Source organism: Dendropsophus ebraccatus, chromosome 7 (genome assembly GCF_027789765.1).
Source record: "Dendropsophus ebraccatus isolate aDenEbr1 chromosome 7, aDenEbr1.pat, whole genome shotgun sequence".
In the NCBI taxonomy this organism is placed as follows: Eukaryota; Metazoa; Chordata; class Amphibia; order Anura; family Hylidae; genus Dendropsophus; species Dendropsophus ebraccatus.
Genome location: NC_091460.1, coordinates 19644865 through 19672687, shown reverse-complemented (window position 1 = coordinate 19672687; position 27823 = coordinate 19644865). Strand labels below are relative to the sequence as shown.

The 27823-nt window shown below is 41.8% G+C and overlaps 1 protein-coding gene across 1 annotated transcript in view; it reads right to left on the bottom strand.

The window, feature by feature from the left end:
• Positions 1-27823, bottom strand: part of EMX1 (empty spiracles homeobox 1) — a 59645-nt gene that overhangs the window by 3954 nt on the left and 27868 nt on the right. Inside the window, exon 2 of the mRNA XM_069976311.1 lies at positions 6224-6408. Coding sequence (XP_069832412.1) covers positions 6224-6408 — 185 coding nt within the window. The remainder of the gene's footprint in view (positions 1-6223; positions 6409-27823) is intronic.

Sequence of the window (27823 nt, the reverse complement as noted above, 5' to 3'; positions counted from 1 at the left end):
TCTATCCGGAGAACAGACTTGGTTTCGTGATTGACAAGCTCGCTCATTGTGTTGGGTCCTGGAGTTTGTTTTTCCTTGGACGATGTAACAATTGTGGACGCAGAGAAGACTTTGAGGGTGTTTTGGGTCAGATGTCTCAGGATTTCCACCTCACACATGGTAATGAATAGGAGCTACTAATCTGGTGTCACACATAACACCCGCCTGACACTTATCTCCCCTGATGTCTCTATACACACGCCAAGCTGAGCATTCATAGGTTCTGAACGAAGAGAGAGGAGGTAAGCCGCTATTGGACTCCTGTATTGGCGGTTTATCTCCATGAGGATTAAAGGATCAGGCAAATGAAATCCAACATTCCTGATCTTTATCTTCCCTGTTGTCTGCCACATGGGGATAGTCAGGAGGCTACCATACTGATCAAATGGTTGGCCAATCCCACCGAAATCCGACCAACCAATTTGGCCTTCAGATATCCAATGTCTATGGCCAGCTTTAGTCTATTCCTCCTCTCCTCCTCATACAATGATCTCTCAGCTGTGTTGGGTTATCATCAGAATAGGATCGGGCATGTTGAATCCAACCAATGACCAATCCATCCTTCTCCTCTTTTTACCATGGATAGAGAATCATATCAGCCCCATACACATTATATGGCTTGTCAGACATCATAAGGTCCAGTTTACATTCATCCAATGTCTATAGTGCCACCGTAACCTGGAGAACTATCATGGGAGAATTCCCCTTATTGGGGTCTTCTCATGAGTTCTTGGCTCAAATGAATGGCTATACCACCAATGACCCCACCACCACCAGCACTGCCGCCATACTGTTGAGATAACGTTATGGACATTACTGAATATGGAGATGTCTTCTAGTCTACTTTCATTCAGAGACCACAAAAGGATCAAACCATTGGTGACATTGGCCAGAACACATGACTCTTCTTGATCCAGTTGTTAGCCATAAAGAAGTTACATCCCATCATAGAGCCAAGGAGAAGTCATATACCATCATAGAGCCATGGAGAAGTCACATCCCATCATAGAGCCAAGGAGAAGTACATCCCATCATAGAGCCAAGGAGAAGTCATATGCCATCATAGAGCCATGGAGAAGTCACATCCAATCAAAGAGGCAAGGGGAAGTACATCCCATCATAGAGCCAAGGAGAAGTCATATGCCATCATAGAGCCATGGAGAAGTCACATCCAATCAAAGAGGCAAGGGGAAGTCATATGCCATCATAGAGCCATGGAGAAGTCACATCCAATCATAGAGGCAAGGGGAAGTTCATCCCATCATAGAGCCAAGGAGAAGTCATATGCCATCGTGTTCATCATCGACTGACAACCTTTTGGAAATCTAATGGACGTTGTGCATGAAGTTTATAGTAAACATGTCTGACTACCAACTCATCATAGAGGATTACGAGTTTTGACATCTACCCTGACTTAGGGCCCGATTCCACGGGACGATTATCGTTCGCTTAATCGTTAATGATAAACGATCCAAACGACCGCTATTGCAAAAGACCTGAAATCGTTACCCCAATTTACATGGAAAGATAATCGTTACTTATGATCGTTCTTGCGGTTGTCTTGTCGTAGCAATTGCGTTCTTCACTACTGCGAATGACCAAAGGACATCATATTCAATGCGAACGATTTGCGAACGAGCAACGATAAAAATTTGTCTTATTAAACGATCAACGATATATCGCTCGGTCGTTAATTGTTAACTGCTATTCAACCAAACAATTATCGTTTAGATTCGAACGACTTAACGATAATCTGAACGATAATCGTCCCGTGGAATAGGGCCCTTACACTTATGCAGTGCTTGCCCCTGGCTATATTCCCCATCCAAAAGGCAATGGGAATTTTTTCCAGGTTGGCCATGCTCGTATGAGTGTCATATGTGGCCATTCCAGCTCTATAGCTAGACCGCTGACCAGATCCCTTAGAGATAGACAATAGTTTTCTAAATTTTAAGTAGAATTTTCTGAAAGTGGTCCTGGCGATTTGATTCCCTTGTTGCTATGGTTATCAGCAAAAGATAAAGCAAAAAAGATCAATAGGCTATGCTCACACATAGTAAAAAAAAAGTCTGTTACTACCGAAATATAATTGAAGTAAATGGAACGCATTGGAGTCAATGGAACGACGGCCACCCAATACCTCATAACAATTATTTGTGGACTATCTTTTTATAACCACAGACGTTATTTTTAGTTGTTCACATTGTTTTTTTTACCGTTACTACTAAATTCGATGGACCTTCAAAAAAGAACCACACCGAAAAAGACCTGAACTAGATTACTGTCATTGTAATGACTGACGCCTAAAAAGCGAAATGACGTCCTAAAAAAATTACAGAAAAAGCATCACGTAAACAAACTAAAGAGCGCTCAAAAAGTTTTATGTGCCTCACAAGAAATTTTTTAATAAAGTAAAACAAGGAGATATATAGTGTGCAAAAGTAGTAAAAAACATCGTTTTGAGAAATAAAAAATTACAGAAAAAACGGCATGTAAACGTATTGAAATGTATAGGAAAAAACAGAACACATTTAAAATAATTTGCCCACATGATAAATAACAAAAAGTAAAAATTAGAGGATGATATATTAAAAAAAAAATAAAAAAAATGCCAGAATGACTGTTTTCATCTTGCCCTCTCAGAAAACAAACAATTAAAGAACAATAAAAACTGATCAAAGAGTTTCCAAATATGGTGCCATAAAAACATTCACATTGGACAAACTAGAAAATCTGGTTTATTTAATCCACTTGGTATTCTGCACAGCGTGGGCACAAAGAGTCAGCCCAGTTTTTCTAGTAGCCCAGTAGTCAGGTACTATTTGCATCTGATAGCCTAGTAGTCAGGTAGTCTTTTGTCTTGTAGTCAGGAAGCCTTTCTGTCTAGTAGCCCAGTAGTCAGGTACTATTTGCATCTGGTAGCCCAGTAGTCAGGTACTATTTGCATCTGGTAGCCCAGTAGTCAGGTACTATTTGCATCTGGTAGCCCAGTAGTCAAGTAGTCTTTTGTCTTGTAGTCAGGTAGTCTTTCCGTCTAGTAGCCCAGTAGTCTTTTGTCCTGTAACCCAGTATTTAGGTAGTCTTTTCCTCTAGTATCCCAGTAGTCAGGTAGTTTTTTTCGTCTGGTAACCCAGTAGTCTTTTGACTGGTAGTCCAGTAGTCAGGTAGTCTTTTCGTCTTGTAGCCCAGTAGTAAGGTAATTTTTTCTCTGGTAGCCCAGTAGTCAGGTAGTCTTTCTGTCTAGTAGCCCAGTAGTCTTTTGACTATTAACCCAGTATTTAGGAAGTTTTTTTCCTGTAGTATCCCAGTAGTCAGGTAGTTTTTTCCTCTGGTAACCCAGTAGTCTTTTGACTGTTAGTCCAGTAGTCAGGTAGTTTTTTTCGTCTTGTAGCCCAGTAGTAAGGTAGCTTTTCTCTGGTAGCCCAGTAGTGAAGTAGTCTTTTCGTCTTGTAGGCCAGTAGTCAGGTATCCTTTTTGTCTTATAGCCCAGTACTCAGGTAATCTTTTGTTTGGTAGCCCAGTAGTCAGGTAGTCTTTTTGTCTTGAAGCCTAATAGTCAGATAGCCTTTTGTTTGGGAGCCCAGTAGTTAGGTAGTCTTTTCTTCTAGTAGTCAAGTAGTCTTTTGTCTGGTAGCCCAGTAGTAAGGCAGTCTTTTCGTCTTGTAGGCTAGTATTCAGGTAGTTTATTCTTCTAGTAACCCAGTAGTTAGCCCAGTAGTCAGGTAGCCTTTCCATCTAGTAGCCCAGTAGTCAGGTAGTCTTTTCTTCTAGTAGCCCAGTAGCCATGTAGTCTTTCCATCTAGTAGCCCAGTAGTCAGGTTATCTTTTGTCTTATAGCCTAGTAACTGGGAAGTCTTTTCGTATTGTAGCCCAGTAGTTGGGTAGTCTTTTCTTCTCATAGCCCAGTAGTCAGGTAGTCTTGTCTGGTGTCCCAGTAGTCAGGTAGTCAGGAAGTCTTGTAGCCCTGAAGTCGGGTAGTCTATTCTTCTAGTAGCCCAGTAGTCAGGTTATCTTTTGTCTTATAGCCGGGTAGTCTTTTTTTCTAGTAGTCCAGTAGTCAGGTGGTCTTTTCGTCTTGTAGCCCAGTAGTCAGATAGTCTATTCTTCTAGTAACCCAGTAGTCACATAGTCTTTTCATCCTGTAGCCCAGTAGTGGGGTAGTCTATTCTTCTGGTAGCCCAGTAGTCAGGTTATCTTTTGTCTTACAGCCGAGTAGCTGGGTAGTCTTTTCGTCTTGTAGCCCAGTAGTCGGGTTATCTTTTCTTCTAGTAGCCCAGTAGTCTGGTAGTCTTTTCGTCTTGTAGCCCAGTAGTCAGGTAGTCTTTTCTTCTAGTAGTGCAGTAGTCAGGTAGTCTTTTCGTCTGGTAGCCCAGTAGTCAGGTAGTCTTTTGTCTTATAGCCCAGTAGTCGGGTAGTCTATTCTTGTAGTAGCCCAGTAGTCAGGCTGCCTGTTATTTTGGTATTCCAGGTGACTAATCTTCCAAATTACTTTTCTCCGCTTCTTCCACCTTGGGCGTTCTTATTCTGTCGGAAATTCTAATTTATACAGACATCGTCCCTGGAAGGCACAGATCCCGCAAAATCTCACTGCTGATTCATTTACATATCCATTAATGCCTCCACCAATCACAGGCCAACTCCTACCACCAACCTTCTCACCCCTCCCATCTCTATGCAAATGAGTTTTGCGCTTAAACTGGCGGACAAAACAATGACTTTTTTTTTTTTTTTTGTTATATTCGTGGCATAAGAAATCCGCATGGAAATGACTGCGAGGTGGAGGAGAGAAGAAATATTTATAGGTGCCTGACAACATATGGTGGAATTATCGGCACATATATTACTGCTAGGTGGTGAACCGCGCTCGGTGGGTTTGATTTACATGCACTGTGAGCTACAGGTCTATGAGGAGTCGGAGGGGGAGGCGCTGGCAATTATCCTAAGCTTCCTATCAACACAGAATACATTGAGATAAAAGACATCAAACCTTTACCAGTACTCATTCTTCAGTGCCTTTACCAGTACCAATTCTTCAGTGCCCCAAACCTATCCACCTATGTCACATGGCAATCTACGGGGTGAAGAGTCTAAGGACCCTCTTTAAATTTAGAAACGAAAGGAAATATAACATATTTAAATACCCCAGTAAGTAATAGTTGATGGGGCCTATCTTTTAGGTTATGTCTGGAACATGGCCGCCATCTTGAAAGCCGCCATTTTGGATTGAGGGCAATTTTTTTTTCCAATGGGAAGGTGGTCATGTAGCATTTCATTCGAAAGTTATGAACACGGAAAGTTACAACAATATCTGGGAACGTTCCCAGCTATTTGACGTGTTCAATGTGTAGTCCAGGGTGCTGATCACCAGAGCTGAAGCTGAACACTAAGCAATGTTCTGTGTTGATAACTTTTGATATTGCAAAACTGGTTGCGGCAATTAATTTCTGACACAATTCTCGTTCTCCAGCTCCCCACAGGAAAAACCTGCCCTCAATCCAATATGGTGGCTTTCAAGATGGCGGCCATGTTCCGAGCATAGCCTAACAGATAGGCCCCCTCACCTATTACTTGCTGGGCTACCAGATATGTCATTTTCCCTTTCTTTTGTGAAATATATGGGGGGGGGGCCGAGACTCTAGGGGGAGATTTATCAAACATGGCAACCAATCAGATTCCACCTTTCATTTTCCAAAAAGTCTGTGAGGATTGAAAGGTGGAATCTGGTTGGTTGCTAGGGGCAACTAAGCCAGTTTCACTTTACACCATGTTTGATAAATCTCCCCCTAGATCCATAACCCCGGAGATAGTAATGACTGGTGGGTTTTGTACTGGCAGAAATGTCGCCCCCGTTTCTGACTTTTGCACCGATAAACAACTGAGGGCGGGGTTCTTTTTAGGGACTGAGGGGGTAATGTTCTAGGGTAGAGCGTCATCCATGAAAAGGCCATGGGTAATAGGATACGCAAAGTAGTTCCCTCCCAGGAGGAAACCAGCCTGCTCTCTGCTGCCACCTAGTGGAGGGATGCAAGAAGGACGCTGCACTTTTTATAAACTCTATGCACTGTAACATAGTGGACACCAGTGCCGCCCTGTACAAATATGGATCCTTCTCTGTGTAGAGAAGCTCCGGACTCCATATCCACAGCAAAGCTTCCAGAAATGCACAAAGTCATGTGACAACTACCTGGGTTTCTGATAGGCTGAGGCTGCTCGCCAACTGTTTCCTTTCGGCCCCCACCACGTAATGGTTCTTCTCGAAGGCTCTCTCCAGCCGGAGCAACTGCGAAGGAGAGAACGCTGTGCGGATACGCTTGGGCTTCCTGGCAAAAGGTCCATGGAGGAGTAGACTCTCCTGGGAGACATCACTGCCTGGAATAGGAAGATAAAAGACCATAGTTAGACGATGAGACTGGCCCCTACTGTCCTGGCTCATAGCGAGGATGGTGTATCAATGCAGGAGACCTGACCCTGGCAGGATGGCAAAACCTTCCTTAAAGGGGAACTACGGAGAAAAGTGTCAGATTTGTCCATTACTTCTAATTAGAAAAAAAATCTCCAGTCTTCCAGTACTTATCAGCTGCTGTACGTTCTGCAGGAAGTGCTGTATTCTTTCCAGTCTGATACAGTGCTCTCTGCTGCCACCTCTGTCCATGTCAAGAACTGTAGCAGCAAATCCCCATAGAAAAACTCTCTCCACCTCTCCAGACTAGAAAAAAATACACCACTTCCTACAGAACATCCAGCAGCTGATAAGTACTGGAAGTACTGTAGATTTAAAATAGACATAAATCACAAATCTATAAACCTTTCTGAAACCAGCTGATTTGAAAACAATTTTGTTTGCTCCAGAGTACCCCTTTAATTATTTTGTTAAAGCAATGTGATGTCATAACTTGAGATGATGTCACCGTCCTTCACATATCACCCAGATGATGTCATCATTAAAAGAAATGCAATTTCTTTTATGTCATCATTTAAGAAAAAAAATAATAATTATATATATATATATATATATATATATATATATATATATATATACAGATGTCGTTATAACCCTCAGCAGTTATGAAGATCCCAACAAACTGGAGACAGAACGATTCACATGAATGGGAGAGGGTTCAGGGCATGCTCTGTGACCTGTACAGGGGTCCTATCTATATACTGGTGTCATCTGTCACTATAATCCTGTCTATGATGATAATGAGGACACGGCTGGAATGTGATGTGTACAGAACAGGAACCTTTGGCAGTTTATTAGGCTTAGTGGCCTATACGTGGAGTGTACATGGAGTATACTTGGAGTGTACATGGAGTATACATGGAGTGTACATGGAGTATACATGGAGTATACTTGGAGTGTACATGGAGTATACATGGAGTATACATGGAGTGTACATGGACTATACATGGAGTGTACATGGAGTATACTTGGAGTGTACATGGACTATACATGGAGTGTACATGGAGTATACATGGAGTATACATGGAGTGTACATGGAGTATACATGGAGTATACTTGGAGTGTACATGGAGTATACATGGAGTGCACATGGACTATACATGGAGTATACATGGAGTATACATGGAGTGTACATGGAGTGTACATGGAGTATACATGGAGTATACTTGGAGTGTACATGGAGTGTACATGGAGTATACTTGGAGTATACATGGAGTGTACATGGAGTATACATGGAGTGCACATGGACTATACATGGAGTATACATGGAGTATACATGGAGTGTACATGGAGTATACATGGAGTATACTTGGAGTGTACATGGAGTATACATGGAGTGCACATGGACTATACATGGAGTATACATGGAGTATACATGGAGTATACATGGAGTGCACATGGACTATACATGGAGTATACATGGAGTATACATGGAGTGCACATGGACTATACATGGAGTATACATGGAGTATACATGGAGTGTACATGGAGTATACATGGAGTATACTTGGAGTGTACATGGAGTATACATGGAGTGCACATGGACTATACATGGAGTATACATGGAGTATACATGGAGTGTACATGGAGTGTACATGGAGTATACATGGAGTATACTTGGAGTGTACATGAAGTGTACATGGAGTGTACATGAAGTGTACATGGAGTGTACATGGAGTATACTTGGAGTGTACATGGACTATACATGGAGTGTACATGGAGTGTACATGAAGTGTACATGGAGTGTACATGAAGTGTACATGGAGTATACTTGGAGTGTACATGGACTATACATGGAGTGTACATGGAGTGTACATGGAGTATACATGGAGTATACATGGAGTGCACATGAACTATACATGGAGTATACATGGAGTGTACATGGAGTGTACTTGGAGTGTACTTGGAGTATACATGGAGTGCACATGGACTATACATGGAGTATACATGGAGTTTACTTGGAGTGTACATGGAGTGTACTTGGAGTATACATGGAGATATTGTAGGTTTTGTGGGTGACCTGATATGGAGGACAGGAGGTGACTAGCTGTGAGCGGAGTAATAGTGCTTTCCCAGCTACATATGTGCTCTAGTCCAGCGCTTCTCAAACTTTTTCTACTGGGCGCCTGGGCCTCACCAGACTGACCAAGAGCGTGCCTGGGCCTCACCAGACTGACCAAGAGCGTGCCTGGGCCTCACCAGACTGACCAAGAGGATGCCTGGGCCTCAACAGACTGACCAAGAGGATGCCTGGGCCTCACCAGACTGACCAAGAGGATGCCTGGGCCTCACCAGACTGACCAAGAGGGCACCTGGGCCTCACCAGACTGACCAAGAGGGCGCCTGGGCCTCACCAGACTGACCAAGTGGATGCCTAGGCCTCACCAGACTGAACAAGAGGGCACCTGGGCCTCACCAGACTGACCAAGAGGGCACCTGGGCCTCACCAGACTGACCAAAAGGATGCCTGGGCCTCACCAGACTGACCAAGAGCGTGCCTGGGCCTCAACAGACTGACCAAGAGGATGCCTGGGCCTCACCAGACTGACCAAGAGGATGCCTGGGCCTCAACAGACTGACCAAGAGGATGCCTGGGCCTCACCATACTGACCAAGAGCGTGCCTGGGCCTCACCAGACTGACCAAGAGGGCGCCTGGGCCGCACCAGACTGACCAAGAGGGTGCCTGGGCTCACCAGACTGACCAAAAGGGTGCCTGGGCCTCACCAGACTGACCAAGAGGGCACCTGGGCCTCACCAGACTGACCAAGAGGGCGCCTGGGCCTCACCAGACTGACCAAGAGGGTGCCTGGCCTCACCAGACTGACCAAGAGGGTGCCTGGCCTCACCAGACTGACCAAAAGGATGCCTGGGCCTCACCAGACTGACCAAGAGCGTGCCTGCGCCTCACCAGACTGACCAAGAGCGTGCCTGGGCCTCACCAGACTGACCAAGAGGATGCCTGGGCCTCAACAGACTGACCAAGAGGATGCCTGGGCCTCAACAGACTGACCAAGAGGATGCCTGGGCCTCACCATACTGACCAAGAGCGTGCCTGGGCCTCACCAGACTGACCAAGAGGGCGCCTGGGCCGCACCAGACTGACCAAGAGGGCGCCTGGGCCTCACCAGACTGACCAAGAGGATGCCTGGGCCTCAACAGACTGACCAAGAGGATGCCTGGGCCTCACCATACTGACCAAGAGCGTGCCTGGGCCTCACCAGACTGACCAAGAGGGCGCCTGGGCCTCACCAGACTGACCAAAAGGATGCCTGGGCCTCACCAGACTGACCAAGAGCGTGCCTGGGCCTCAACAGACTGACCAAGAGGATGCCTGGGCCTCACCAGACTGACCAAGAGGATGCCTGGGCCTCAACAGACTGACCAAGAGGATGCCTGGGCCTCACCATACTGACCAAGAGCGTGCCTGGGCCTCACCAGACTGACCAAGAGGGCGCCTGGGCCGCACCAGACTGACCAAGAGGGTGCCTGGGCTCACCAGACTGACCAAAAGGGTGCCTGGGCCTCACCAGACTGACCAAGAGGGCACCTGGGCCTCACCAGACTGACCAAGAGGGCGCCTGGGCCTCACCAGACTGACCAAGAGGGTGCCTGGCCTCACCAGACTGACCAAGAGGGTGCCTGGCCTCACCAGACTGACCAAAAGGATGCCTGGGCCTCACCAGACTGACCAAGAGCGTGCCTGGGCCTCACCAGACTGACCAAGAGGATGCCTGGGCCTCAACAGACTGACCAAGAGGATGCCTGGGCCTCAACAGACTGACCAAGAGGATGCCTGGGCCTCACCATACTGACCAAGAGCGTGCCTGGGCCTCACCAGACTGACCAAGAGGGCGCCTGGGCCGCACCAGACTGACCAAGAGGGTGCCTGGGCTCACCAGACTGACCAAAAGGGTGCCTGGGCCTCACCAGACTGACCAAGAGGGCGCCTGGGCCTCACCAGACTGACCAAGATGGTTATTTTTGTGAAAACTGTCTCCCCAGCTGGGCCTCACCCACAACTAGGGGGCGCCTCACCAACAACTAGGGGGCGCCTCACCCACAACTAGGGGGCGCCTCACCCACAACTAGGGGGCGCCTCACCAACAACTGGGGGCGCCTCACCCACAACTAGGGGGCGCCTCACCCACAACTAGGGGGCGCCTCACCAACAACTAGGGGGCGCCTCACCAACAACTAGGGGGCGCCTCACCCACAACTAGGGGCCGCCTCACCAACAACTAGGGGGCGCCTCACCAACAACTAGGGGGTGCCTCACCCACAACTAGGGGGCGCCTCACCAACAACTAGGGGGCGCCTCACCCACAACTAGGGGGCGCCTCACCAACAACTAGGGGGCGCCTCACCAACAACTAGGGGGCGCCTCACCCACAACTAGGGGGCGCCTCACCAACAACTAGGGGGCGCCTCACCAACAACTAGGGGGCGCCTCACCCACAACTAGGGGGCGCCTCACCAACAACTAGGGGGCGCCTCACCAACAACTAGGGGGCGCCTCACCCACAACTAGGGGGCGCCTCACCAACAACTAGGGGGCGACTCACCCACAACTAGGGGGCGCCTCACCAACAACTAGGGGGCGCCTCACCCACAACTAGGGGGCGCCTCACCAACAACTAGGGGGCGCCTCACCAACAACTAGGGGGCGCCTCACCAACAACTAGGGGGCGCCTCACCCACAACTAGGGGGAGCCTCACCAACAACTAGGGGGCGCCTCACCAACAACTAGGGGGCGCCTCACCCACAACTAGGGGGCGCCTCACCAACAACTAGGGGGCGCCTCACCCACAACTAGGGGGCGCCTCACCCACAACTAGGGGGCGCCTCACCCACAACTAGGGGGCGCCTCACCCACAACTAGGGGGCGCCTCACCAACAACTAGGGGGCGCCTCACCCACAACTAGGGGGCGCCTCACCCACAACTAGGGGGCGCCTCACCAACAACTAGGGGGCGCCTCACCCACAACTAGGGGGCGCCTCACCCACAACTAGGGGGCGCCTCACCAACAACTAGGGGGCGCCTCACCCACAACTAGGGGGCGCCTCACCCACAACTAGGGGGCACCTCACTGTTTGAGAAGCACCGCTCTATAGTATTTATTATTATTCATCCAGATTCACATACTACAATATTTGAAGATATTTTACTCCATATTCCGCCTGCTCCACATTTATATTACACCCACTGAAGACTCCTGCCAGATGAAGAAGAACTAAGTCACACAAAGTAATACAGAGCACGCTGCTATATACAGCTGGTATAACCTGGGGATCTCCTGTATATAATTATATATGCACAGCTGGTATAACCTGGGTATATACTGTATATAATTATATATGTACAGCTGGTATAACCTGGGGATCTCCTGTATATAATTATATATGTACAGCTGCTATAACCTGGGGATCTCCTGTATATAATTATATATGTACAGCTGGTATAACCTGGGTATCTCCTGTATATAATTATATATGTACAGCTGGTATAACCTGGGTATCTCCTGTATATAATTATATATGTACAGCTGTTATAACCTGGGTATCTCCTGTATATAATTATATATGTACAGCTGGTATAACCTGGGTATATACTGTATATAATTATATATGCACAGCTGGTATAACCTGGGTATATACTGTATATAATTATATATGTACAGCTGGTATAACCTGGGAATCTCCTGTATATAATTATATATGTACAGCTGCTATAACCTGGGGATCTCCTGTATATAATTATATATGTACAGCTGGTATAACCTGGGTATCTCCTGTATATAATTATATATGTACAGCTGATATAACCTGGGTATCTCCTGTATATAATTATATATGTACAGCTGGTATAACCTGGGTATATACTGTATATAATTATATATGCACAGCTGGTATAACCTGGGTATATACTGTATATAATTATATATGTACAGCTGGTATAACCTGGTTATCTTCTGTATATAATTATATATGTACAGCTGGTATAACCTGGGGATCTCCTGTATATAATTATATATGTACAGCTGGTATAACCTGGGGATCTCCTGTATATAATTATATATGTACAGCTGCTATAACCTGGGGATATCCTATATATAATTATATATGTACAGCTGGTATAACCTGGCTATCTCCTGTATATAAATGTATATGTACAGCTGGTATAACCTGGGTATCTCCGGTATATAATTATATATGTACAGCTGGTATAACCTGGGGATCTCCTGTATATAATTATATATACAGCTGGTATAACCTGGCTATCTCCTGTATATAAATGTATATGTACAGCTGGTATAACCTGGGGATCTCCTGTATATAATTATATATGTACAGCTGGTATAACCTGGGTATATACTGTATATAATTATATATGTACAGCTGGTATAACCTGGGTATATACTGTATATAATTATATATGTACAGCTGGTATAACCTGGGGATCTCCTGTATATAATTATATATGTACAGCTGGTATAACCTGGGTATATACTGTATATAATTATATATGTACAGCTGGTATAACCTGGGGATCTCCTGTATATAATTATATATACAGCTGGTATAACCTGGGGATCTCCTGTATATAGTTATATATGTACAGCTGGTATAACCTGGGAATCTCCTGTATATAATTATATATGTACAGCTGGTATAACCTGGGTATATACTGTATATAATTATATATGTACAGCTGGTATAACCTGGGTATATACTGTATATAATTATATATGTACAGCTGGTATAACCTGGGGATCTCCTGTATATAGTTATATATGTACAGCTGGTATAACCTGGGGATCTCCTGTATATAGTTATATATGTACAGCTGGTATAACCTGGGGATCTCCTGTATATAGTTATATATGTACAGCTGGTATAACCTGGGGATCTCCTGTATATAGTTATATATGTACAGCTGGTATAACCTGGGTGTCTCCTGTATATAGTTATATATGTACAGCTGGTATAACCTGGGTATTTCCTGTATATAATTATATATGTACAGCTGGTATAACCTAGGTATCTCCTGTATAAAGTAATATGGAGCATGCTGGTATAACCTGGGTGGGATTATATATGTACAGAGTGGTTCGGGCTGTATTTAGGAGATGATTCATATAACTCTATCTCCTGGGATGTGATATAATCATTCCCTATTAATACTGAGCGTCTATCAGCTGTGTGAGTCACCGGCCGCTGTGGATGGGAATAGTAGTAGAGACTATAGCGGGATCTGTGTATTATATAATTATGGAGTCCCTGGCATGGCTCCATCTATACAGAGGTATCAGGATACAGGCACAGGCAGTTGTCTATGGGGGGGGGGGGGGGTCTCCTCTTAATTTCCAGGATCAGCAGACGCGCCGTATAATTACAACAATTTGTGATCTATTACAACATTGTAATTTCACATCCAACACCGTCATTATAAGCTTTATTATTATCCAGCCCCAGTCACACAGCGGCTTCTCATATAGTCAGGAGGACTCCCAGAATATACTGAGCTACGCTGACTATAGTCATATACACTGCAGAATAGTGAGTGCAGCTCTGGAGTATAACACAGGATGTAACTCAGGATCACTACAGGATCAGTAATGTAATCTCCAGTCTTCCAGTACATATCAGCTGCTGTATGTCTGGTAGGAAGTTGTGTATTCTTCCTAGTCTGACACAATGCTCTCTGCTGCCACCTCTGTCCATGTCAGGAACTGTCCAGAGCAGGAGAGGTTTTCTATGGAGATTTGCTGCTGCTCTGGACAGTTCCTGACATGGACAGAGATGGCAGCAGTGTCAAACTGGGAATAATACATCACTTTCTGCAGGACATACAGCAGCTGATAAGTACTGGAAGACTTGAGATTTTTTAATAGAAGTGATTTACAAAGCTCTGGCACTTTGGCACCAGTTGATTTAAAAGAAAAACATTTTGGTGAACTACACCCTTTAATGATCATAATTAACAGTCGTCATTGTAAAAATAAAAAAAAATAATAATTTTTCACCTTAGAAAGACGTTGTGGGAACATAGCCTATCAGTGTCTAAACAACATCAACAACTAACATCAGGATCAAACACAAGAAAAAATCCTCAATAGCGATCAATATACCTCTGCTTTTTATAAGAGTCACCATATAATAATACACCCTGGTGATAAAGACACAATAGTGATAAATGTCATCTATAATGTGATAAAGATACTCTATAGTGGTGCACACCTGTGATAAAGATACTCTAATCATGCGCAGTAGTGATAACATACTCTATAGTGGCACACACTTGTGATAAAGATACTCTATAATCATGCGCAGTAGTGATATATATACTCTATAGTGGTGCACACTTGTGATAAACACGCTGAGGCACATTTATCATTACGCACCATTGAAGAATGCCTGGAATCAGGTGTACACCTCTCAGTAAATCTGGCCAGGTAATTGGGGGTGGGGCTTTATCACGAGTACACCAGTCTTGATAAATGTACCCCGCTGTATAGGGCTATGTTCACACTACGTGTCTTACACTGTCAGAACATGGCCTAGTTATGCATACTAGTAGTAAAGTTACACTGTAGTAATAAATTATATAATCACACTAGTGATACAGACACAGTGTAATAATGCATAGTAGTGATACAGGCTCCATAGTGTGCACTGACATGCCTCCATGTATAATTGTGTGCATAATAGTGATTAATGTACTATATAATTGTGCCCCATTGATGCATATATAATGTACTATATAATGGTGCACACTAGTATAACATACTCTATAATTAGACATAGTAGTTACTAATGTACTATATAATGGTGCACACTAGTATACATTATATATAATTAGACATAGTAGTGACTAATGTACTATATAATGGTGCACACTAGTATACATAATATATAATTAGACATAGTAGTGACTAATGTATTATATAATGGTGCACACTAGTATACAATATATATAATTAGACATAGTAGTGACTAATGTACTATATAATGGTGCACACTAGTATACATTATATATAATTAGACATAGTAGGAACTAATGTACTATATAATGGTGCACACTAGTATAACATTATATATAATTAGACATAGTAGTGACTAATGTACTATATAATGGTGCACACTAGTATAACATAATATATAATTAGACATAGTAGGGACTAATGTACTATATAATGGTGCACACTAGTATACATAATATATAATTAGGCATAGTAGTGACTAATGTACTATATAATGGTGCACACTAGTATAACATTATATATAATTAGGCATAGTAGTGACTAATGTACTATATAATGGTGCACACTAGTATACATAATATATAATTAGGCATAGTAGTGACTAATGTACTATATAATGGTGCACACTAGTATAACATTATATATAATTAGACATAGTAGTGACTAATGTACTATATAATGGTGAACACTAGTATAACATTATATATAATTAGGCATAGTAGTGAGTAATGTACTATATAATGGTGCACACTAGTATACATTATATATAATTAGACATAGTAGTGACTAATGTACTATATAATGGTGCACACTAGTATAACATACTCTATAATTAGACATAGTAGGGACTAATGTACTATATAATGGTGTACACTAGTATAACATTATATATAATTAGACATAGTAGTGACTAATGTACTATATAATGGTGCACACTAGTATAACATTATATATAATTAGACATAGTAGGGACTAATGTACTATATAATGGTGTACACTAGTATAACATACTCTATAATTAGGCATAGTAGTTACTAATGTACTATATAATGGTGCACACTAGTATAACATTATATATAATTAGGCATAGTAGTGACTAATGTACTATATAATGGTGTACACTAGTATAACATACTCTATAATTAGGCATAGTAGGGACTAATGTACTATATAATGGTGTACACTAGTATAAGACTCTATAATTAGACATAGTAGGGACTAATGTACTATATAATGGTGTACACTAGTATAACATTATATATAATTAGGCATAGTAGGGACTAATGTACTATATAATGGTGCACACTAGTATAACATTATATATAATTAGGCATAGTAGTGACTAATGTACTATATAATGGTGCACACTAGTATAACATTATATATAATTAGGCATAGTAGTGACTAATGTACTATATAATGGTGTACACTAGTATAACATACTCTATAATTAGGCATAGTAGGGACTAATGTACTATATAATGGTGTACACTAGTATAACATTATATATAATTAGACATAGTAGGGACTAATGTACTATATAATGGTGTACACTAGTATAACACTCTATAATTAGACATAGTAGTGACTAATGTACTACATAATGGTGCACACTAGTATAACATTATATATAATTAGGCATAGTAGTGACTAATGTACTATATAATGGTGCACACTAGTATAACATTATATATAATTAGGCATAGTAGTGACTAATGTACTATATAATGGTGTACACTAGTATAACATACTCTATAATTAGGCATAGTAGTGACTAATGTACTATATAATGGTGCACACTAGTATAACATTATATATAATTAGGCATAGTAGTGACTAATGTACTATATAATGGTGTACACTAGTATAACATACTCTATAATTAGGCATAGTAGGGACTAATGTACTATATAATGGTGCACACTAGTATACATTATATATCATTAGACATAGTAGGGACTAATGTACTATATAATGGTGCACACTAGTATACATTATATATAATTAGGCATAGTAGTGACTAATGAGCTATGTAATGTGAACACTGGTGAAACCATAATTTAGCACAGTAGTGATAGTGTGGTATATAATGTGTCACACTGATAACATACTTTGTAGTGGGGTATAGTAGTGATTGATGTGGTGTATAATGGTGCACACTAGTAACGTATACTGTATAGTTGAGCTTAAGGCTATGTTCACAGTATTTCCACTCATCATTTCAGCTACAAATACTGGCCAAAATACTGACAGAAATACTGGGCAATATACTATGTGCTGCACACTGATGATAGCCTAACTGAGCAGAGTAATGATTAATATTAGGCCATGTTCACACAACCAAGTTCTGTAGTAATCACAGCTACGGTTACAACGGCCGTGATTATTACAAAGCTTACGTAGTGTGAACATAGCCCAATGGTGTACACTGGTAACACATATATACAAAGTTATGATTAATATACTATATAATGGTGCACATTGGTAACACATATATACAAAGTTATGATTAATATACTATATAATGGTGCACATTGGTAACACATATATAATTGAGCATAATAATGATGAATGTACTATATAATGGTGCACACTAGTAAAACAAACTCTATAATTGAGCATAGGAGTGAATAATGTACTATATAATGGGGCACACTCGTAAGACATACTCTATAATTGAACAAAGTAGGGGATAATTTTACTGAATAATGGTGCACTAGTGATACACACTATAATTGGGCATAGTAGTGATTTATGTACTGTATAAGGCAATGTTCATACGCTGTAAGAGACCAGCTGTTCCGTGACCAGGTCGGGTCACAGAACGGCCGGTCTCAGAAAAGATCATTCCTGCTTGATCTTTAGCGCAGATGATCTTTAGTGCCGCTTAGTTCTGTTGCGGGCAAATAGAGACTATAATTGTGCACAGTAGTGATTAATATACTGTATAATGGTATAATGTTGGTACAGAGACTATAATTGTGCACAGTAGTGATTAATATACTGTATAATGGTATAATGTTGGTACAGAGACTATAATTGTGCACAGTAGTGATTAATATACTGTATAATGGTATAATGTTGGTACAGAGACTATAATTGTGCACAGTAGTGATTAGTGTACTGTATAATGGTATAATGTTGGTACAGAGACTATAATTGTGCACAGTAGTGATTAATATACTGTATAATGGTATAATGTTGGTACAGAGACTATAATTGTGCACAGTAGTGATTAGTATACTGTATAATGGTATAATGTTGGTACAGAGACTATAATTGTGCACAGTAGTGATTAGTATACTGTATATTGGTATAATGTTGGTACAGAGACTATAATTGTGCACAGTAGTGATTAATATACTGTATAATGGTATAATGTTGGTACAGAGACTATAATTGTGCACAGTAGTGATTAGTGTACTGTATAATGGTATAATGTTGGTACAGAGACTATAATTGTGCACAGTAGTGATTAGTGTACTGTATAATAGGATAATGTTGGTACAGAGACTATAATTGTGCACAGTAGTGATTAATATACTGTATAATAGGATAATGTTGGTACAGAGACTATAATTGTGCACAGTAGTGATTAGTATACTGTATATTGGTATAATGTTGGTATAGAGACTATAATTGTGCACAGTAGTGATTAGTGTACTGTATAATGGTATAATGTTGGTATAGAGACTATAATTGTGCACAGTAGTGATTAGTGTACTGTATAATGGTATAATGTTGGTACAGAGACTATAATTGTGCACAGTAGTGATTAATATACTGTATATTGGTATAATGTTGGTATAGAGACTATAATTGTGCACGGTAGTGATTAATATACTGTATATTGGTATAATGTTGGTACAGAGACTATAATTGTGCACGGTAGTGATTAGTGTACTGTATATTGGTATAATGGTACAGAGACTATAATTGTGCACAGTAGTGATTAATATACTGTATAATGGTGTAATGTTGGTACAGAGACTATAATTGTGCACAGTAGTGATTAGTGTACTGTATAATGGTATAATGGTACAGAGACTATAATTGTGCACAGTAGTGATTAATATACTGTATAATGGTAGAATGTTGGTACAGAGACTATAATTGTGCACAGTAGTGATTAGTATACTGTATATTGGTATAATGTTGGTACAGAGACTATAATTGTGCACGGTAGTGATTAATATACTGTATAATGGTATAATGTTGGTACAGAGACTATAATTGTGCACAGTAGTGATTAGTGTACTGTATAATGGTATAATGTTGGTACAGAGACTATAATTGTGCACAGTAGTGATTAATATACTGTATATTGGTATAATGTTGGTATAGAGACTATAATTGTGCACGGTAGTGATTAATATACTGTATATTGGTATAATGTTGGTACAGAGACTATAATTGTGCACGGTAGTGATTAGTGTACTGTATATTGGTATAATGGTACAGAGACTATAATTGTGCACAGTAGTGATTAATATACTGTATAATGGTGTAATGTTGGTACAGAGACTATAATTGTGCACAGTAGTGATTAGTGTACTGTATAATGGTATAATGGTACAGAGACTATAATTGTGCACAGTAGTGATTAATATACTGTATAATGGTAGAATGTTGGTACAGAGACTATAATTGTGCACAGTAGTGATTAGTATACTGTATATTGGTATAATGTTGGTACAGAGACTATAATTGTGCACGGTAGTGATTAATATACTGTATAATGGTATAATGTTGGTACAGAGACTATAATTGTGCACAGTAGTGATTAGTGTACTGTATAATGGTATAATGTTGGTATAGAGACTATAATTGTGCACAGTAGTGATTAGTGTACTGTATAATGGTATAATGTTGGTATAGAGACTATAATTGTGCACAGTAGTGATTAGTATACTGTATATTGGTATAATGTTGGTATAGAGACTATAATTGTGCACAGTAGTGATTAGTATACTGTATATTGGTATAATGTTGGTATAGAGACTATAATTGTGCACAGTAGTGATTAGTGTACTGTATAATGGTATAATGTTGGTATAGAGACTATAATTGTGCACAGTAGTGATTAATATACTGTATAATGGTGTAATGTTGGTACAGAGACTATAATTGTGCACAGTAGTGATTAGTATACTGTATATTGGTATAATGTTGGTATAGAGACTATAATTGTGCTTATTGATTAGTGTACTGCGTCATTGTGCATACTAGTGACTGCACACAGGATGTAATAGTTGTCCGCACAGCAGTAAGGAGTGTGTCACGTGTCCCCCCCCCCCGCACAGATGTGTGATCACTATCTGTGGATTATTACGCTGTAATATGGAATAATTAGCAGTTATTAGAATATAATATGGAATAATTAGCGGTTATTAGAATATAATATGGAATAATTAGCGGTTATTTGGGCTGATAATGATGATGTGCAGGTCATGTGCGTTACACGGAGGCAACTAGCTCTATAATCACATCACATTAACCCCCTGACTGCTGGAACATCAACCAGCCCTCACTATAATAACCGTATCAGTGCTGGAACACCAACCAGTCCTCACTATAATAACCATGTCAGTGCTGGAACACCAACCAGTCCTCACTATAATAACCATGTCAGTGCTGGAACACCAACCAGTCCTCACTATAATAACTATGTCAGTGCTGGAACACCAACCAGTCCTTACTATAATAACTATGTCAGTGCTGGAACAACAACCAGTCCTTACTATAATAACCATGTCAGTGCTGGAACACCAACCAGTCCTTACTATAATAACCATGTCAGTGCTGGAACAACAACCAGTCCTCACTATAATAATCATGTCATTGCTGGAACAACAACCAGCCCTTACTATAAAAACCATGTCAGTGCTGGAACACCAACCAGTCCTAGCTATAATAACCATGTCAGTGCTGGAACACCAACCAATCCTCACTATAATAACCATGTCAGTGCTGGAACACCAACCAGCCCTCACTATAATAACCATGTCAGTGCTGGGGCACCAACCAGTCCTCACTATAATAACCATGTCAGTGCTGGAACACCAACCAGTCCTCACTATAATAACCATGTCAGTGCTGGAACACCAACCAGTCCTCACTATAATAACCATGTCAGTGCTGGAACACCAACCAGTCCCTACTATAATAACTATGTCAGTGCTGGAACACCAATCAGCCCTCACTATAATAACCGTATCAGTGCTGGAACACCAACCAGTCCTCACTATAATAACTATGTCAGTGCTGGAACACCAACCAGTCCTTACTATAATAACCATGTCAGTGCTGGAACAACAACCAGTCCTCACTATAATAACCATGTCAGTCCTGGAACACCAACCAGTCCTTACTATAATAACCATGTCAGTGCTGGAACAACAACCAGCCCTCACTATAATAACCGTATCAGTGCTGGGGCACCAACCAGTCCTCACTATAATAACCATGTCAGTGCTGGAACAACAACCAGTCCTCACTATAATAACTATGTCAGTGCTGGAACACCAACCAGTCCTTACTATACTAATCATGTCAGTGCTGGAACACCAACCAGTCCTTACTATACTAATCATGTCAGTGCTGGAACACCAACCTGTCCTCACTATAATAACCATGTCAGTGCTGGGGCACCAACCAGTCCTTACTATAATAACCATGTCAGTGCTGGAACACCAACCAGTCCTAGCTATAATAACTATGTCAGTGCTGGAACACCAACCAGTCCTTACTATAATAACCATGTCAGTGCTGGAACACCAACCAGTCCTCACTATAATAACCATGTCAGTGCTGGAACACCAACCAGTCCTTACTATAATAACCATGTCAGTGCTGGAACAACAACCAGTCCTCACTATAATAACCATGTCAGTGCTGGAACAACAACCAGCCCTTACTATAATAACCATGTCATTGCTGGAACAACAACCAGCCCTTACTATAAAAACCATGTCAGTGCTGGAACACCAACCAGTCCTAGCTATAATAACCATGTCAGTGCTGGGGCACCAACCAGTCCTTACTATAATAACTATGTCAGTGCTGGAACACCAACCAGTCCTTACTATAATAACTATGTCAGTGCTGTAACAACAACCAGTCCTTACTATAATAACCATGTCAGTGCTGGAACACCAACCAGTCCTTACTATAATAACCATGTCAGTGCTGGAACACCAACCAGTCCTAGCTATAATAACCATGTCAGTGCTGGAACACCAACCAGTCCCCATCTATATGTCTCCATCCACTGCAGGTTACATTGTGGTTGTTAACAAATAAATTGTCAGGAATTCCCATTTTATACCTTGACTTCAGTGTTTTACAATTTGCCCTAGGAGCTTACAATCTCTTTTATATAGTAAAGCTCATTGCCATAATAATACATTATGATTTATTGCTGAGGATCAGATCAGAGGACCCCCCAGCCTGGAGCAAAGACTGGGGGGGCTGATGGAGAAGAGGGCCACATGGAAGGGGAACTCACTACATACACAGACGTTCTGAAAAAAATTCCGAGGGAAATTATTCTTATAATAATTGTTGTGGTTTTAATAATAATAATAATAATAATAATAATAATAATAATAATAATAATAATATTTAATCATAATAATCTTTATTATTGTTGTTCTTAGTATTTTCCTTTACCTACATGCACTACCTATACAGAGCAGCAGGACACCAGCACAATATACAGGACTATTATTACCGCTATTGCTGCTGTTGGTGCCATTTAGCTGCTGGACACAGATTACTCCAACAATAACAATCAATCAATAAATAGGATGAATGATTGGTAATTGATGAGACAGGATAAGACTATATAACACCATCATCCCCCGGTCCCTATACACTGCAGCCCCCGCACAATGTTATGCAGACCAGGAGGGAGCTCCGGTTATTTCTCAATGGAAAATAAATAGATAAATAAATAAGTGAATAATTATCGATGATAGATAGCGGAAATCCCAACAACAAACAGAAAGAAAACAAAACCCGTCGGTGATTCCAGATGTAAGAGATCTGTGCTCATCCTCATCGGAGCAATATACAGGGATATATATATATATAGGGATATATATAAACAGAGATAAATTTACAGGGATATATACACTAGTGCAGTAACACTATATACAGGTGCCAGGGCACACTATATCCACTAGTGCAGTAACACTATATACAGGTGCCAGGGCACACTATATACACTAGTGCAGTAACACTATATACAGGTGCCAGGGCACACTATATACACTAGTGCAGTAACACTATATACAGGTGCCAGGGCACACTATATCCACTAGTGCAGTAACACTATATACAGGTGCCAGGGCACACTATATCCGCTTGTGCAGTAACACTATATACAGGTGCCAGGGCACACTATATACACTAGTGCAGTAACACTATATACAGGTGCCAGGGCACACTATATACACTAGTGCGGTAACACTATATACAGGTGCCAGGTCACACTATATACACTAGTGCAGTAACACTATATACACGTGCCAGGGCACACTATATACACTAGTGCAGTAACACTATATACAGGTGCCAGGGCACACTATATACACTAGTGCAGTAACACTATATACATGTGCCAGGGCACACTATATCTACTAGTGCAGTAACACTATATACAGGTGCCAGGGCACACTATATACACTAGTGCAGTAACACTATATACAGGTGCCAGGGCACACTATATACACTAGTGCAGTAACACTATATACAGGTGCCAGGGCACACTATATCTACTAGTACAGTAACACTATATACAGGTGCCAGGGTACACTATATCCACTAGTGCAGTAACACTATATACAGGTGCCAGGGCACACTATATACACTAGTGCAGTAACACTATATACAGGTGCCAGGGCACACTATATCCACTAGTGCAGTAACACTATATACAGGTGCCAGGACACATTATATACACTAGGGCAGTAACACTATATACAGGTGCCAGGGCACACTATATCCCCTAGTGCAGTAACACTATATACAGGTGCCAGGGCACACTATATACACTAGTGCAGTAACACTATATACAGGTGCCAGGGCACACTATATACACTAGTGCAGTAACACTATATACAAGTGCCAGGGCACACTATATCCACTAGTGCAGTAACACTATATACAGGTGCCAGGGCACACTATATACACTAGTGCAGTAACACTATATACAAGTGCCAGGGCACACTATATACACTAGTGCAGTAACACTATATACAGGTGCCAGGGCACACTATATACACTAGTGCAGTAACACTATATACAGGTGCCAGGGCACACTATATACACTAGTGCAGTAACACTATATACAGGTGCCAGGGCACACTATATACACTAGTGCAGTAACACTATATACAGGTGCCAGGGCACACTATATACACTAGTGCAGTAACACTATATACAGGTGCCAGGGCACACTATATACACTAGTGCAGTAACACTATATTCACGTGCCAGGGCACACTATATCCACTAGTGCAGTAACACTATATACAGGTGCCAGGGCACACTATATACACTAGTGCAGTAACACTATATACAGGTGCCAGGGCACACTATATACACTAGTGCAGTAACACTATATACAGGTGCCAGGGCACACAGTATACACTAGTGCAGTAACACTATATACAGGTGCCAGGGAACACTATATCCACTAGTGCAGTAACACTATATACAGGTGCCAGGGCACACTATATACACTAGTGCAGTAACACTATATACAGGTGCCAAAGCACACTATATACACTAGTGCAGTAACAGTATATACAGGTGCCAGGGCACACTATATACACTAGTGCAGTAACACTATATACAGGTGCCAGGTCACACTATATACACTAGTGCAGTAACACTATATACAGGTGCCAGGGCACACAATATACACTAGTGCAGTAACAGTATATACAGGTGCCAGGACACACTATATCCACTAGTGCAGTAACACTATATACAGGTGCCAGGGCACACTATATACACTAGTACAGTAACACTATATACAAGTGCCAGGGCACACTATATCCACTAGTGCAGTAACACTATATACAGGTGCCAGGGCACACTATATACACTAGGGCAGTAACACTATATACAGGTGCCAGGGCACACTATATACACTAGTACAGTAACACTATATAGAGGTGCCAGGGCACACTATATACACTAGGGCAGTAACACTATATACAGGTGCCAGGGCACGCTATATACACTAGTGCAGTAACACTATATACAGGTGCAAGGGCACACTATATACACTAGTGCAGTAACACTATATACAGGTGCCAGGGCACACTATATCCACTAGTGCAGTAACACTATATACAGGTGCCAGGACACATTATATACACTAGGGCAGTAACACTATATACAGGTGCCAGGGCACACTATATCCACTAGTGCAGTAACACTATATACAGGTGCCAGGACACATTATATACACTAGGGCAGTAACACTATATACAGGTGCCAGGGCACACTATATCCCCTAGTGCAGTAACACTATATACAGGTGCCAGGGCACACTATATACACTAGTGCAGTAACACCATATACAGGTGCCAGGGCACACTATATACACTAGTGCAGTAACACCATATACAGGTGCCAGGGCACACTATATACACTAGTGCAGTAACACCATATACAGGTGCCAGGGCACACTATATCCACTAGTGCAGTAACACTATATACAGGTGCCAGGGCACACTATATACACTAGTGCAGTAACACTATATACAGGTGCCAGGGCACACTATATACACTAGTGCGGTAAGACTATATACAGGTGCCAGGGCACACTATATCCACTAGCGCAGTAACACTATATACAGGTGCCAGGGCACACTATATACACTAGTGCGGTAACACTATATACAGGTGCCAGGTCACACTATATACACTAGTGCAGTAACACTATATACAGGTGCCAGAGCAGCACACTATATCCACTAGCGCAGTAACACTATATACAGGTGCCAGGGCACACTATATCCACTAGTGCAGTAACACTATATACAGGTGCCAGGACACACTATATACACTAGTGCAGTAACACTATATACAGGTGCCAGGGCACACAGTATACACTAGTGCAGTAACACTATATACAGGTGCCAGGGCACACTATATACACTAGTGCAGTAACACTATATACAGGTGCCAGGGCACACTATATACACTAGTGCGGTAACACTATATACAGGTGCCAGGGCACACTATATACACTAGTGCAGTAACACTATATACAGGTGCCAGGGCACACTATATACACTAGTGCAGTAACACTATATACAGGTGCCAGGGCACACTATATCCACTAGCGCAGTAACACTATATACAGGTGCCAGGTCACACTATATACACTAGTGCAGTAAAACTATATACAGGTGCCAGGGCACACTATATACACTAGTGCAGTAACACTATATACAGGTGCCAGGGCACACTATATACACTAGTGCAGTAACACTATATCCACGTGCCAGGGCACACTATATACACTAGTACAGTAACACTATATACAGGTGCCAGGGCACACTATATACACTAGTGCAGTAACACTATATACAGGTGCCAGGGCACACTATATACACTAGTACAGTAACACTATATCCATGTGCCAGGGCACACTATATACACTAATGCAGTAACACTATATACAGGTGCCAGGGCACACTATATACACTAGTGCAGTAACACCATATACAGGTGCCAGGGCACACTATATACACTAGTGCAGTAACACTATATACAGGTGCCAGGACACACTATATCCACTAGTGCAGTAACACCATATACAGGTGCCAGGGCACACTATATCCGCTAGTGCAGTAACACTATATACAGGTGCCAGGGCACACTATATACACTAGTGCAGTAACACTATATACAGGTGCCAGGGCACACTATATACACTAGTGCAGTAACACTGTATACAGGTGCCAGGGCACACTATATACACTAGTGCAGTAACACTATATACAGGTGCCAGGGCACACTATATCTACTAGTACAGTAACACTATATACAGGTGCCAGGGCACACTATATACACTAGTGCCGTAACACTATATACAGGTGCCAGGGCACACTATATACACTAGTGCAGTAACACTATATACAGGTGCCAGGGAACACTATATCCACTAGTGCAGTAACACTATATCCACGTGCCAGGGCACACTATATACACTAGTGCAATAACACTATATACAGGTGCCAGGGCACTTTATATCCACTAGTACAGTAACACTATATACAGGTGCCAGGGAACACTATATCCACTAGTGCAGTAACACTATATCCACGTGCCAGGGCACACTATATACACTAGTGCAGTAACACTATATACAGGTGCCAGGGCACACTATATCCGCTAGTGCAGTAACACTATATACAGGTGCCAGGGCACACTATATACACTAGTGCAGTAACACTATATACAGGTGCCAGGGCACACTATATACACTAGTGCAGTAACACTGTATACAGGTGCCAGGGCACACTATATACACTAG